Source organism: Vombatus ursinus, unplaced genomic scaffold (assembly GCF_900497805.2).
Source record: "Vombatus ursinus unplaced genomic scaffold, bare-nosed wombat genome assembly UNPS02009205.1, whole genome shotgun sequence".
Taxonomy (NCBI): Eukaryota; Metazoa; Chordata; class Mammalia; order Diprotodontia; family Vombatidae; genus Vombatus; species Vombatus ursinus.
Window position 1 is genome coordinate 44166496 of NW_020948983.1, and position 14601 is coordinate 44181096.

Here is a 14601-nt window from a genome sequence, read left to right on the forward strand (position 1 = left end):
GAGTGGAGAAGCGGTGAGGGAAGCGGGGAGCGGAGCCAATCGGAGACGAGTCCTGGCGCAGAACGGCACGCCTCTTCCAACTGTCGCGAACGCGCATGTGGCTTTACGGCAGAGAAGGAGGGGTGGGGGAGCGGGGAGAAGGCGGAGAGAAGAAACCATCCAACCAACCAAGCCACCCCCACCCCCACCCACCTCAGACCTGGTTTACGGCTCCAGGCTTAGTCCCCTGTGAGGCAGCTGATTGGTTGGTGGGGGGTTGGTACCTTCCCTGTGACCCCAAAGTGCTGAAGGGGGGCGGGGGTGGCCCTGTGCAAAGTGCACCCAGAAAGCCCCCTGTCTTGAGCCCCCTGGCCGGCACCTTCCCGCCTCCAGCACTCTCAGACCCTGCATGAGGTGATTTCTTCCTGCCCAGAGACCTTCCCGGTCCCCCCACAACTGCGGCGCTCCTGCCCCTGACATCGGCAACCCCCTGCCCTGAGCACCCTGACTGGATCTCCCCCTTTTTCCTGACCTGGACTTTCTCCCTCCCCCACCCCCTGCCTTGAGGTTCCCCTAAATTAGGATTCCCTCCACCCCCTCTGCTGTCTTGATGCTCGCCTGGCTGAGACTGAGGCGCTGAGGAGAATTGGAAACACCAAGTGATTTGGCCCTGAGGTGATTTTTTTTTTTGAATGGAGAAGTTGGTGGCTGTGGTAGCGGCTGAAAGGAGGAGAAGAAACAGCTGAGGAAAAAAAAAGGTAAAAAGTCAGTTATCTCCTGGGGGTGGCGGGGAGGGGAGGGAGTCATTTCTCCGTCCCTCTGACTCTTCAGTCCTTTGCCCTTTTTACCTTACCTCAGCTTCCTTTCCTTCTCGTACCCTTTTCCCTCAGACATTGCACTAACTGAGTGCCGCTTGCTTGTTTGTTTGTTTTTTTTCCAGGCTAACTGGAGATCTAAAAACAGGAAGATTTCTTCTGCCATTTACGCACGGAGAGGCAGTGAAAGTGGGGTCAGTTTCCAGTACAAAGGTAATCATAATAATCTTCCCCTCCCCCACTTAGTTACTGCCTCCCCCCTCCTCACTGCCGCCTATCTCTATAGTCAGTGCTATATTTTTAGGGTAGAACCAAGGGAGTATTCACAATCCCCTCTCCTCACCCCAGCAAAACAGAGACACTGTCTTGTTTCTTAACCGTGAACATTCAATAACTTCCTTGCCCCAGGGACTATATTTTTCCTACTCTATATGGTGTTTTTCTATGGTTTATGTCATCATTTCTTATACCTCACTTATACTTTGCTTTTCAGCTTTGAGACCTTCTGTGCCATTTTATTGCTACACCCATAGGAATTTCACAAATAAATTGCTTTGCTTGTTCTGTGTAACTATAGTTTTTAAGTAAACTGTGATTTATAGTCATTTTCTCCTTTACCAGTAGCCTAGCTTCATTCTTCCTTATCTTCAAAGTTATCAACCCGGAAATTTGGAGGACACTAATAAATAGTTTGAAAGTTGATGTAGAATAATCTAAGTCCTAGAAAATGTATTGATTACTGTTATGTATAAAATTAATCTTTATACTTTGAATTATTTGCAGGCATTACTTTTGTGAGCACAGCATATAGAGAAATAATTATTTTCACTCTTTTTTGATAACTTCAAATTTGAGATGTAGATAATGGGCCTTGAAATTATTATCAGAGCAGAATGTAATGCATTTCAGGATTTCACAGAGAATTGTTACATCTCACAATATTTTGACAACAGTTGATTCTCCATTTTTTTTTTCTAAAGAGAGAGATGGTTAACATTAAGGTTGGTTGGATTTATCATACGCCATGGTCTGATTAGAAATATGGGACTTTATTTTGGCAGTCTTCACAGTTGGCCTGCTTTTTAAATGTAAAAATTTTGCAGAAAATGTGCTGCTACTATTTTAAAACCTAGTAAAGGTATTTAAAAATCCTCCATTTTGAGGTTATATTATTGAAAGTGATTGAGAGATAAATTCAGGCATTTATACATGTAGCCCATACACTGGAGAAAGAAACAGGAAAATGGGCCAGGAAAATTTTATGTAGGAGTTGGCCAAATGAACAATATGTTTCTGTCATACAATGACATTTAAGGATATAAAATGACTTCTATTAACTTCTCTCGTAATCTTTTTAATATTTCAAATTATTTAGGATGTTTCCTTTTTAGTTACAGTTACAAAGCATCACTTAACAGCAGAAGGAGTTGATAGGAAGTCTTTGCTTCATCTAACTACCCTGTGGCCTTGTGCTTTCCTTGTAGAAAACAAAAACTGTGTCATTAATGGGCCTTTCCACTGTCATTCTAAGATAATTCCTGTCCGATGTGTTGCATTTATAACTACTATGAACCTTAGAGGGAATTGGCTATCAGAGGGACAGTGTACTGTACTGAATACATTTTATAGTTACTATTTACTAATGAAAGTAGATAGTAAAGGTGAAAGTTTAATGCAGTCCCTTTTGCCCACTCACACACTTTTGCATGTGTTTGCATGGGCATAGGGTGTAAGGATGCATAAACATGTGTGGAATCAAAGACAAAGATACTTGCTACATTTCAATAAAACTAGGCAGTACAGTCAAGTTAGAGAATAAGTTTCCACATTGAAATACAAAAATTTCAACTGTAGATAGTATATATGTTAGGATTTTTTTTCCCCTAAACTCTTCAGTTTTTGATACCAAGTTATTTTGTTATTCAAGCTTTCCCACTTAAGCATGTTTCAAGCTTAAATTTGAAGAACCTTCTGAAGGGTCTTTTTATATTCCTTTGCTAAAGTACTACTAAAGCCTCATTAGAGTATGCAAACAATCCTGGTTTCTAGGAGGGGGTGGTGTGAGTGAAGCACATCTCTGGAAGGAGCTATCAAGGTGAAAGGACGTGTAATTCAAAGATAGTCCTAGTTAAATTTGGGGAGGTTCATCACCAGAAGGTTGACTACCAAGTGATAAACTTATTTGCCCACAGCAACACATGAAGACCAAATAAAACATGGAAGAGTTGTGATCTGTATTGGTAGCAATACCTACACCAGTGAAATCAGGGGTTATTTGACATAATGAAGATTTTTTTTTTTTAAATGATAGTTCTACAATTAAGTCTGTAATTAAAGTGCAAATCTAAAGTAAGGAAGGTTTGCACCCTTACCCTACAACTTAACCAGTCCATCATCTTTTTTTTTTTTTGTATTATACCTTTCTTAATTTTATTTCATTGATTTTTAAAATTTGTTGTATGTCTCTAATGAGTTGTTTAGCTGATAAAAGTTCTAAACATCTTTTGTGTCTCTGAGAGTGTAATTGAGTTGCATCAGAAAGGGGGCAGGGGTAGCCCTGTTCGAAGTGCACCTAGAAAGCCCCCTGCCTTGAGCCCCCTGGCTGTCAAAGTTGTGTCAAAGACACTATTTTAACCAGTTCACTGAAGTGTCCTTTATTGTTCATGTCTTAATCCTAATAGGATATTTTTTTTAGTTCATTAACTCTAGTGAAAGACACATTTGAAATTATTTTGAAAAATACATTTTGAAAGAATTACCTAATTTCCTTCGTAACCATGAGGTGATTATAATTTTGTAAAGAGTATTTGCCATCATCACATTAATGAATGATATGTTACAGTGCATCTTTGCCATGTTATACAGAATTTTTTTTACTATATCTGAAAAAAGTAATAATGGTTGTAATTGTCACCTTTTTAATTTTATTTTGTTCAAATCTTGGGTGATTGTGGAAGTTTGTAAACACATAAAAATTGAAAGCCAGATATGGCTCATGTTAGCAAATCTAATTCTTGTAGCTCTTAATTCTAAATTAAAATTATCCCCAGAATGGAGTGATCACAGCTTTTTTCCCCTGAAGATATCTTCAAACACTGACACATAAGACTCCTTAAATGAAGTTTATCCTGCTCATTTCCATTCTAGACAGATATGTTCACCTATTGATCCATATCAATCCATATGTGATGTGGATAGTATTGATTGAATGTATTCTAAATTGAAGTCTTTAGAAACGAAGCTTTGTGGGGTTTTTTTTTCCTCCATTACTTTGTCACTAATTTCTGGTTTTTTTTTTAGTCAGGAAAATTAGAATTTGGATTTTCAAAATTTCTGGCTGACTGATATATGTTAATTATTCCTATTCAACAAAGAAGCGTAGAAAGTTGGAAGTTGTGAGGGGATAGAGATTTGAATTGATTATCTCCTTGGAATGAAAATTGGGAGGTAGTTGCTATTATTTTTTTTTTATTGGATCTGTGATTTCATCATTTTAGGAAGGTCTTTATGAGGAATTTGATCTACCAGTGCAGATCTGCACCTGCTATGCAACATGTAATGATAAAAGAATTGCCTGGACATTGAGAGGTTAAGTGACTTGCCCAGGCTCCTGCCATCAGAATATGTGTAAAGGCCTTACTTGAACTTAGGTCTTACAGACTGCAAGGCCAGCTTTCTAATTAGTTTAGCAAGCTGCCTTTCTCATATTAAAATGTTCACATTTATTTTTCATACCATTATTGACTACATAAAAGTAACAAGTCATTTTGTATCTCAAAAAATAACTTTTCACAATAGATTTGAACATAAAATATTTAGACATACTATTCTTTATATTTTACAAGTGTTAAATAGATGTTTCCTGAGAAAGTCAGCATCATTAAGTTACTGATTTTGTTTCTCTGCTCCCTCCTTGTATCTCTTCACTTGGGAAAGAAATGCTTGTTTCTTTTTTTGTGGAGCAAGCTGTTATCTTGTTTCTAGTTTGTGTGAAATCAGAAAGCACAATTCTCATTTGCATCATCTAATCAAAAATGTGTAGTGTTTTTTTTTTTCTTAGTAAAAATTATATGCAAAACACTATTAATGACTAATTACTTTTGTAGGATCAGATTTTGTAAAAATGATATATTAAATGAAATTTATTTTTTTGAAATTTCTGTATTTATTTGGTAGTAGTTTTGTGCTTCTCATTTTAAGAATATAAGCATTTTATGAACATTAGGAGCAAGGCATTTTTATTATAACCAAATTCAATTTTTATTTGCCATGTGAATGGAAATGGGGTATATATTTCTTGAACTTTTTAATTCACAAGGTTTGTAATATGGTCCTCAATATGAAAAATTAGGTAGGTTTCTTTTGGCTCAGTGTCAGCTGAAACAAATGAACCTTCAGAATGAACTTTTAAATATTCTTTTGAAATAAGATAAACAATTATTTCCAATATAAGATAACCTGGAGAAAACTTATTTTAGCTGTATGATAATACCAGTAATTTGCACACTTTGAAATTTAGATTCATTTGCAGTATTTAGACACATCCTCTCAGAGTTGGAAGGAACCCTAAAGATCCTTTAGTCCAAACCCCTCATTTTATGGATGAGTAAATTGAGGGCTTCAGAGATAAATGGCAAAGCTAGCACTCAAACCCAGGTCCTCTGGCTCTCAGTCCTTACTTTTCATCATAGTATAGTTCCTAAACAACTAGTATTCTTTTATTCCTTTCTTATACTGTAAAACTGGTCTTTCTGATAAATGTACCTGTTTTTCTTCTAATTTCTTGGCCTTGAAGTATAGAATGATATTTGTGGTTATTAAGCTGCAGGTTTCAATTTTCTGTGACACTGAATGCCAGTAAGGACAAGTTGTTGTTATTCATACTCTCTCTTAATAATGAGTTGCATCAAATATATCTGTCAAAGTTGAATCAGACATAATTTGCTGTTTAGAAAATCATCACTTTTGGCTTCATCATGACTAGTAGCTTACATGGAAAGTGTACTATCAGATCCTAAGCTTGGATTTCATGAAAGAAAGCAAACCCATTACTAGGTCTTATCTTTAGAATTGATTTCTTGTTCTCTTGTTTTAATAGTGCCTCAAATAGTGTGTTCATTCCCCCTCTTCCCTTATTTACATAGGTAATTAAATGAAGATGAAATAATAGTAACATCATTCACTATTAGCCTTACACTTCTGGCAATCAGGATATATCTGGTTACATGTTATTGGCCTTTACAATTGAAAATGATTTAAGTGACAGTGATCTCCACTTATATGTGAAGGTATAACCGAAAAGACTGATTTACTATGCATATGCAAAGAATGGTATGTTTTCATTGTTGAGGATGCAGCCAATATTTATAGAACTTGGCACGGTCAGAAAAAGGGATAAATGATAGTGAAATAACCAATATTATTTTATTTGTTTCAGTTGCTCTAAAATCATGTTTTGTTAAAATATAACCTAAAGAAAACGATTGTAAACTATCCAGCATCTACCATAATGCTCATAATAGAGTAATTGCTTAGTAAATCATCCATTGGTTAGTTGATCTATACTGGCTGTAATAGGGGCAAAAGACCCATAGAATCCCAACTACATCACAAGTCAGTATTATTTATGCCTCTTTTCCAAGATATGGGGAAAATAACTTAGTATAATCTCAATATTAACAATGACTGTCTTTGTGTACTGGTAAAATATATTTCATATCCCTCCTCTATCTTCCTTGTTTTCTCTTCTTGAAATTGGTAGGCAGAAACCAATTTTAGGAGCAATAAGGGTTGAAATTATGCTGGAACATTTCTGCTCATACTGGGTACTAGAAGCAGTCAAAGGCATTATGAAAAAAAGGCATTTGGCGGCATTTTCTCTGAAAAAGTGGGCACAGTTTAATATAAAGATTGTTAAACCCTACAGGTTAAAGCATTGTGCAATAATTATCATTGGAAGTGTTTACTAAACACCTTTTTGTATTTGGCATTACATTAATTACATGTATCAGTACATTTGTAAGAGGCATTATGATGAAATACATCAAAGAATATTGGGATTAGAGTCAAGAAGACCTGGATTAAAATGCTACTTTATGTACTTGATAGCTTTGTGACCATGGGCAAGTCACTTAACATTGCTTAAATTTAGTTTCCTCATCTATTGTATGGAGATAATAATATACCTTGCATCATGGATTATTATGAGGACCAAATGAGATCATTTATGTAAAAGCACTTTACCATCCTAAAATCACGATATAAATGCTGGCTATTATTATCATCTTCATCATCATCATTATTATTAATGTAGAAATATTTTATATGCTTAGTTTTAAAATAGTTCCCACTTTGGAATGTTTTATGTAAAGGAGACGTGCATTAAAATACTATATGGAAAGAATGAACAGTATTAAAATTGAAAAGAGACTTTAGGGCCCATCTGATGGATACTTAAGCAAGAATCCCCTCTATCTCTTATTGGTTTGGATAGATGAAACTCAAGATTTCCAGATAGAGCTCAAAGCCCAGAGAAATAGCCTTTGCTCTATAACATCAGAATGCTGTTTTTCATAGCCCAACTCTGCCCATTAATTTCATTGATAGTGGCTGTTTAATGTGTCTTTTCCTCTGAGGTCCCTTCCAATTCTGTGATCCTATGGCCTGAACAGACATTGACAACTATACTAAGAGGTATAAGGGTAACCTATATCTTTTTGTTTTAAAGATGAGTGAGTGTACAGGCTTAGGTGTGATCTAAATAAAATTTGCAAAAATTTTAAATCTTTAGACACGAAGATAATTCCTTGATTATAGTTCTGCATAGTAAAAGTCAATATAGTTTATCTTTTATTTTTCTAAGTAGCTAATATTTAATTGATATAAAAAAGCTGTTTATGGAGAGTAATTATTTTATAGTGGTTTAAGGTAGCAGCTTAAACACAGCTGTTGTCTTTGCTGCACGTGGTTTAGTATACAGGTAAAAAAATAACACTTTCAAAGTTGTGAAACAGTGCCATTGACAATCTAAAAAAAAATTTTCAAGAGCCAAAGTTTAGTTAAATTTTCTTTTAAAAAATGAGCAACAAAGCTTTTATTTTTTACCTAGTCATCTACTTATTGAATGTGTATGTATTCACTTTAGTTTTATTTGGAATGAGCAAATGACCACCTATAGTAGTTTAAAAGTGATTCTTATAAAGTAAGGCAAAAGATAGATTCTGAACATAGAGAGAAGTGTTTCCCTACTTATTTCCATTTCCCAGAAGTATCTCATTTTATTTATTTATTTTTTGAAACTGCCTTTCCAGGGAAAATATCCTTGGAAAAATATCACATTCAACAACCTGGATGAGAAAATAATGAGAAGAATTTCTATAAAAATTGACCTTAACTCTTTTTTTCCTATGTGGACAGGAGAATTGTGATGAAATTTTAGCTTATTAGAAAGAAGCATTTGTAGATACATGTCTTTATATAGTTTTGTAAAGAGATTTTCCTATGACAACTATTTTTTTTTTCATTAAAGGTAAAAGAAGCTTATTTGCTATGTGTTCTGGACACACAGATTTAGCAGAATCCCCCAAATTGTGCCTTATAAGCACAATGATCACTGGCACATATAGCAAGAGAAGTGAAATTCTTCAATAAGGTAATCTTTTGATTATGGGCAAAGTTTTACCTTTGCTGAGTTATATTTGTGGAAAAAAATTAGTTTATTTTTTTTAAAACTATTGATATTTTTTGGTTTTATATTACCTCCATTGCCAAATATATGCCTCCCTAGAAAACCTTCTTTTTTAACAGTGAATAAAAATAGAAAAAAACACTTCAGCAAAACTGACCCAACATATTGTTCAAGTCAGATATACATAGTCAATCCTCAACTTTCACAGGGGTAACATTGCTAGAAAACTGCATGAAAGTAAAAAAAAAACAAAAAAAACCCCAGGAAAGTTGATACCTTGAACCTATAAGAAATAGGGGGTTAGGTTCCTGCAACCACCAAAAACTAATCTTTTGCTAGAGATTGCTGAAAATACACTTTTCTGCATAAAGTTCTTTGTAACAAAACATTAATTCTGATAATGTGTGCTTTTCCTAACACAGTAACCATGAAATAACCCATAAAATGTGGTACACAAAATAAAATTGGTAACATGCAAAACATTTTTTCTTGCTAGTAATTCCCTAGAATTCTGTGACGTTTTGTGCTAACAGCTCAATAAAATAAAAACATTGATTTCAGACAATAGCCACTTTTTATAACACATGAAATCTACAGTACCATAAATACTGTATAGCAAATAAAATTCTTAAAATTAAAACATTTTTTAACCTGAATCTTACCTTCCACTGTGTCAGATGGTAGTGTAAAGATGTTGTACCATATACTATACTGTCACAAACCTCTCTACTTTGGCTGCCCTCCCAAGGAATAGGTTCCTGGGACTTTAGTTGCCATTGAAGATGTCAAGACCAATGAGGTCTCAACATCACCTCTGACACTGTACTTCATGGTTGGTGGCTAGCATTGGAGATTGTGAAATCCCAATGCACCAGCTTGAAATTATATATCCTAGTAGGATATCAGCTGTTCTTCAAACTTGCATGCATTGTGCCTCTCATTTTTTTTTTTTCTATTGCTCATAGCCACAAATGTGCGTGGTTGCCAATGTGAAAGTGAAAATAAGGTACTAATGAAAATCACACAAATGACACAAAATCACACATTAATAAAATCACCAAAAAATGCAGTAATATTGAAAATTGACCATATGCATATATATGTATATTTGCGTATATAACTGTAGTCATCCACCTGTTCAAAGAAGAGAGAAAGATAAATTTTCTTATCTCCTCTTTGAGTCCAGGCTTGATCATTATAATTATATGGCATTTTATTTCTTATCTAAATCTTTTACTTGCTTTCAATATAGCTGATTTATACTAAATCTAACTCTTCGTACCCCAGGTATACATTTTGGTACTTTTTAATTTCTTTTCTTGCATGAAGGACCTCACTTACAAAAATCAAAGAGGTTTAAAAAAACATTTAAAGGTGGTAGTTGTTGTCAAGATAAACTGTTACTTAACTAGTCAATATTTCCATTAGATCTAGCTGACGTGCTTCAACTTTTTCTTTTATTATTCTATATCATTTCCTAAATGGTATGCAATGTCTTAAAAATTCTAAGTCAATATTTATACTTTTAATTGCCAAATTTATGTAGTTTGTGTCACAATGGAAAAATCTATTTGGGCAGAATGATTAAAAACAGCATATTTAAAGTGAACAGAGTTAAGAAAGTTACTAATTTCTCAATTTTCTTTAAGTATCTGTTTGTCGTTATAGGACTAGTTGATCTGAAGTACATACTCTGTTAGCCAACATTATAAAAATATATACACCAACGTAAGTTTAGCTTAAATATTTGAAATTGTGATCTTTCTACTCTGAATAAAGAAAAGATTTCCTGAACAAATTAGCAGTGATTTTAGCGATCATTAATTCATGTACTTAAAAAGTAATAAAATGGATTTCTTTTTAAAATATAGTTCAGCCCATTCACTAATTCAGTATTACTTTTCTCTATCACATTGGTTTGCATTAGTAATATTTTAATTATTTTATATAGTTACTTACCTACTTTCTATTTGCTTCCAAAGTGATTCTGTTGACCGTTTTAAGCTATGTGCCCTATGATTATCCTCATACTAGACTTTTTCATAAATTTTTTTCTCCCATACCATTTAGTCTACTGGACTGTCTCAGTTTTTTGTATCATTATAATGTTTGGTATATTCTTCCTATTGTATTTGTAGTCTTAAAATCATTCTGAAAAAATGAATTTGTGAAAGAATGTAAGAAGAGGATATAACAAGTAAAGTGGGATAATAAATCATGTATTAGATTGACATGACATGTTATAGATTGAGATGGAAGTAAGAATAAACAGAAAAGAAAAATACCTACCAAAAACCTATGAAGTATATGTGTTCTAATTTTCCTTAAGAAAAAGAAATTATTATTGAAATAGTACTTATTGTTAAATATGAATTTCTTCAACCTCTTTTTATAATGAACTTTACTCCTTGCACATTTGTCATCAACTTATACTGACCCTAATTTGTTTGTGAAATAGTCCTTTATTCATTAAAAGAGGTAGGATAGAAAACCTTTGCATAGAAATATTATCACTATTCCTTTTAATAATTGGTTTTTGGTTAGAATAAGCATACAGAGAGAAATACAGTTTTGGCCTGTGAACAGACTGTTCCATTTTGTAATGTTATTATAGTTCTCATAAAAGTTGTCACTGACCTTCTTTTCTAATAAGGGTTTATTAAATGTTTTATCAGTGATTTCATTTTCTGAAGAGCTCTTTCTTTTCTGTTTATTATTCTAGGCTTTTCTTCTATGGATTTTAAGTTTTGTCTTTCTGGTTAATGTTTCTTTTGTGTTATAGGAGAACTACTTTATAAATTGTGATTGGTGTAGAATTTTTGAATGGCATATTACCTGTGATTCATTAATGCTTGTACCTGGCAAATAATTTTCTCTTGCAAACTACTTTCAGTACTGGTACAAATATCCTATCTCTTTGCTGGGCAAGGCATCATCCTTTGTAATAGAATTATTGAATGTGAAGTTCATTTGTGTTGTGTTTCAGAAGGCCAGATCTCAGTAAGTGGAGAAAGAACTTTGCATTTTAGGCATTTTAGGTTTCAAATCCAGTCCATTTTATCATTTGTTGTGCAATCTTGGGGAAATTGTTGAAATTTTCTATTTTAAATATACATGCTCACTTATTGGATCATATGTTATCTGTTTAGTAAGGATTTTGAGTTTTAACAATGTGAAATTCTTTAATCTTATTTTATAAATGCAGCATCAAAAGAACCAAGTATTTTGAGTTGTGTATTCTCCATTTGAAGGTGAATCCCAATGACCCAATGAATCTTTTGTAAAAAGTCGACTCAGCTAGGATGTTACACCACCACTGTCGAAGGAACCCTGAGCTACAGGAAGAATTACAGATTCAGGCAGCAGTGGCTGCTGGGGATGTTCACACAGTACGAAAGATGTTAGAACAGGGCTATTCTCCAAATGGCAGAGATGCTAATGGGTGGACCCTGCTTCATTTCTCTGCAGCGAGAGGAAAAGAAAGATGTGTACGAGTATTTCTTGAACATGGAGGTAAGTGTCCCTTTCTTACCCCAAAATTTTACTCCCAAGTATAAGCTTGAAATTAGTTGTGAGATAATTTTATGTGACATAGTGAGTGAGTAGTGAGATAGTCTCATGGTCCATGGAATTCCTTGTCATTAGTAATTAGAAAATTTTTTAATGTTCTACTTTAATGTTAATTTTTTTCCTCCAATTACTTTCTAATTCTGCTAAGCCCTGATTAGCACCAGATTTTTGAAAAAAGTACCCCCAAAGTCTATTTGCTGTTTTGCTCTCCCACTTGATAACATTGCCGATTGTTTTTGACTCTTTCCTAAACAACTCTTTATTCAGTTGCCTAGCTTATTTTATTTCAGAAGCAGAAGTGTAGACCCTTGATCCCACAGTTAGACATTTAGACAACTTTTTTCCCACAAATAATTTCTCAGATTCAGCCACCTACTAGAGGTCCCCTTATAAGTTATGCTCTTAAGTCTTACTATAAATTACTCTTTGAATTTAGTTCTATAGTGATATTGGTTTAGTTTTCCTGTTTATCTTTCCAAGAATTGCCTTTAGTTTTAGTTTGTAGGCATTAGAAGAATCTAGTTCTAATTTAATATACTTATTATTTAAGTTTACTTATTATAGGCCATTAGACATTTTTATCCCAGCTTTTTTTTATAAGCCTTATAAATATGTCTTATTTTTTACTCATTTGTCTAAAATTAATTTTCCCTGCAATTAAGTCTCTTCATACTTTTGTCACTTACCCAAAGATATATATTGTATCACCTACTTGTCTGAATTTTCTTTGTAAATTACAAACTAAAGCTGTCTTAGTCATGGCATATAGAGTAAATAATAGGAAATAAGTTAAAGGATGTAGAGCTGGAGAAGACCTAGAGGTCATCTAGTCTAAAAAAATTCAGTATTTTGAACATTAATACAAGTCTGTCAGAAACAAATTTATTAATTATCTGTCTAAGCATGGTTGCTGAATGAAAGAGAGAGAAGGGGAGAGGGAAAAGTCAGGTCCAGGGTATAATATTAGGGTTCACTCACCTATGCTAATTGCAGGACAAAACTAAGGACACCTCCTTTGGCTAACAAAGGGACATTCCCTCTGTGCCCCCTTGCTCTTGGAATTTATTCTTTCAGTCTCTTCAAAGGTGTTCTCAAGAGATAATTCTTTTAGTTGATTCAGTGACATTTCTGCTCCTTGTTTGTTCATCATAGACAAGATAAAAGTTTCTTAATTTTCAGGAGGATCCTTCCCTGAATTTGATTGCCCTCAATTACACAAAAGAAATCAAGAGCTTCAGAATTAGGGTATTATTTCCTTGGAACTTTGTATATATATATATTGATAAGATTTTCTATTCAGACTAGCACACTATCAACATATTTTTTTAATGTTTAATAACATAAAAAGAGGCCTTAGTGCTATATGCTTCCATATTCCCAGTTTTACAGATGAAGACCTTGGGAGGTTAAGTCTAAGGTTCTGTAGTTACATAATGGACATTTGAACCCAGGTCTTTTGATTCTAAATTCAGTTTTTTTTTTTTGTTTGTTTGTTTGTTTTTGCCATGTCATATACATGTATTTTTTTTACAGTGTACCAGATGCATATTAGTAATAACCCACTTTCATTTATAGAACATATTCTATAATGATGTAACCAGACTTTGATTCTAACATTTGCACAATTATTTTTTCAAATTTGAGGACCTTACTGTTGACATGGCTATGACCATGAATGAAATAAAAGTTAGTGTTAACTCTTGGACTAGAAGCCTTTAAAAATAGCCTCAAGAAGATAATTTAATTCAGTTACTTGATTTTGGAGATGAGAGAACTGAGGCACAGAAAGTATATGAAACTAGGTCTTCTGAGCTCCTGATTCTCTCAATTTTAATATATCTCTGGGCTTTGGTATGGCGGTTGAGGGTCAGGAATGGTAGATTGATTGACTTAGTCTTGCCCACAAACTGAGGAGTTTGGTTGTGTACAGTCAGTACAATTTTTACATGTTCGTTTTTATTGTCTTGCTACTCCCCTCTGCCTCTTCTGCTTACACCTCACTTTTCTGTTACTGGAACCATAGCCTATTGGTTCCTATTCTGGTTTTGCCACTAGTATTTTTAATTTTTTTTTCCTCCTCTCTCTTTCTGTCTCTCTGTCTCTGTTTCTCTCTCCCCCTCTCTTCCTTTCTCCCTCCCTTCTCCTCTTTCTCTTTTTTCCTTGCCTGCATATGAAAGGCACTTTATAGAATGTAAACTTCAGTGTTCTTTCTATATCCTTCAAAGTCTTTCCATACAAATTATACTAATACTTAATTTAATAATTCCTTCATCATATTTTCCCACTACTTGTCCTCTTTGTAGTTTGTAGAGTTGTGCATTTCCTTTAGAACATGTTCTTATCATTGGCAACCCTAAGTTCTCTTACACCTTAGAGTCTGGCATATTGAGGGCCTACATAAATGTTCTGTATACACTTTACCTTCTGAGATAATGCTTCTGTGTCCTACTATTATCTTTTCTACTGCCTGCTACAATCAGATGTGATTATTGTTAAGAATTGTATATGCCTTAGGCATAGATTTGAAGTAGAAACTACAATTTCCCCAGC

At 34.1% G+C, this 14601-nt stretch overlaps 1 protein-coding gene across 2 annotated transcripts in view; it reads left to right on the forward strand.

The window, feature by feature from the left end:
• The first annotated feature begins 108 nt into the window (after window positions 1-108).
• ASB7 (ankyrin repeat and SOCS box containing 7) overlaps window positions 109-14601 on the forward strand; it is a 34631-nt gene continuing 20138 nt past the window's right edge. The window contains exons 1-4 of one of the 2 annotated variants that reach the window (XM_027851931.1): window positions 109-737; window positions 920-1007; window positions 8323-8445; window positions 11687-11994. In XM_027851931.1, coding sequence (XP_027707732.1) covers window positions 11784-11994 — 211 coding nt within the window. In that variant the 5' untranslated portion in view covers window positions 109-737; window positions 920-1007; window positions 8323-8445; window positions 11687-11783. The remainder of the gene's footprint in view (window positions 738-919; window positions 1008-8322; window positions 8446-11686; window positions 11995-14601) is intronic. The other variant, XM_027851930.1, reaches the window with a different exon arrangement.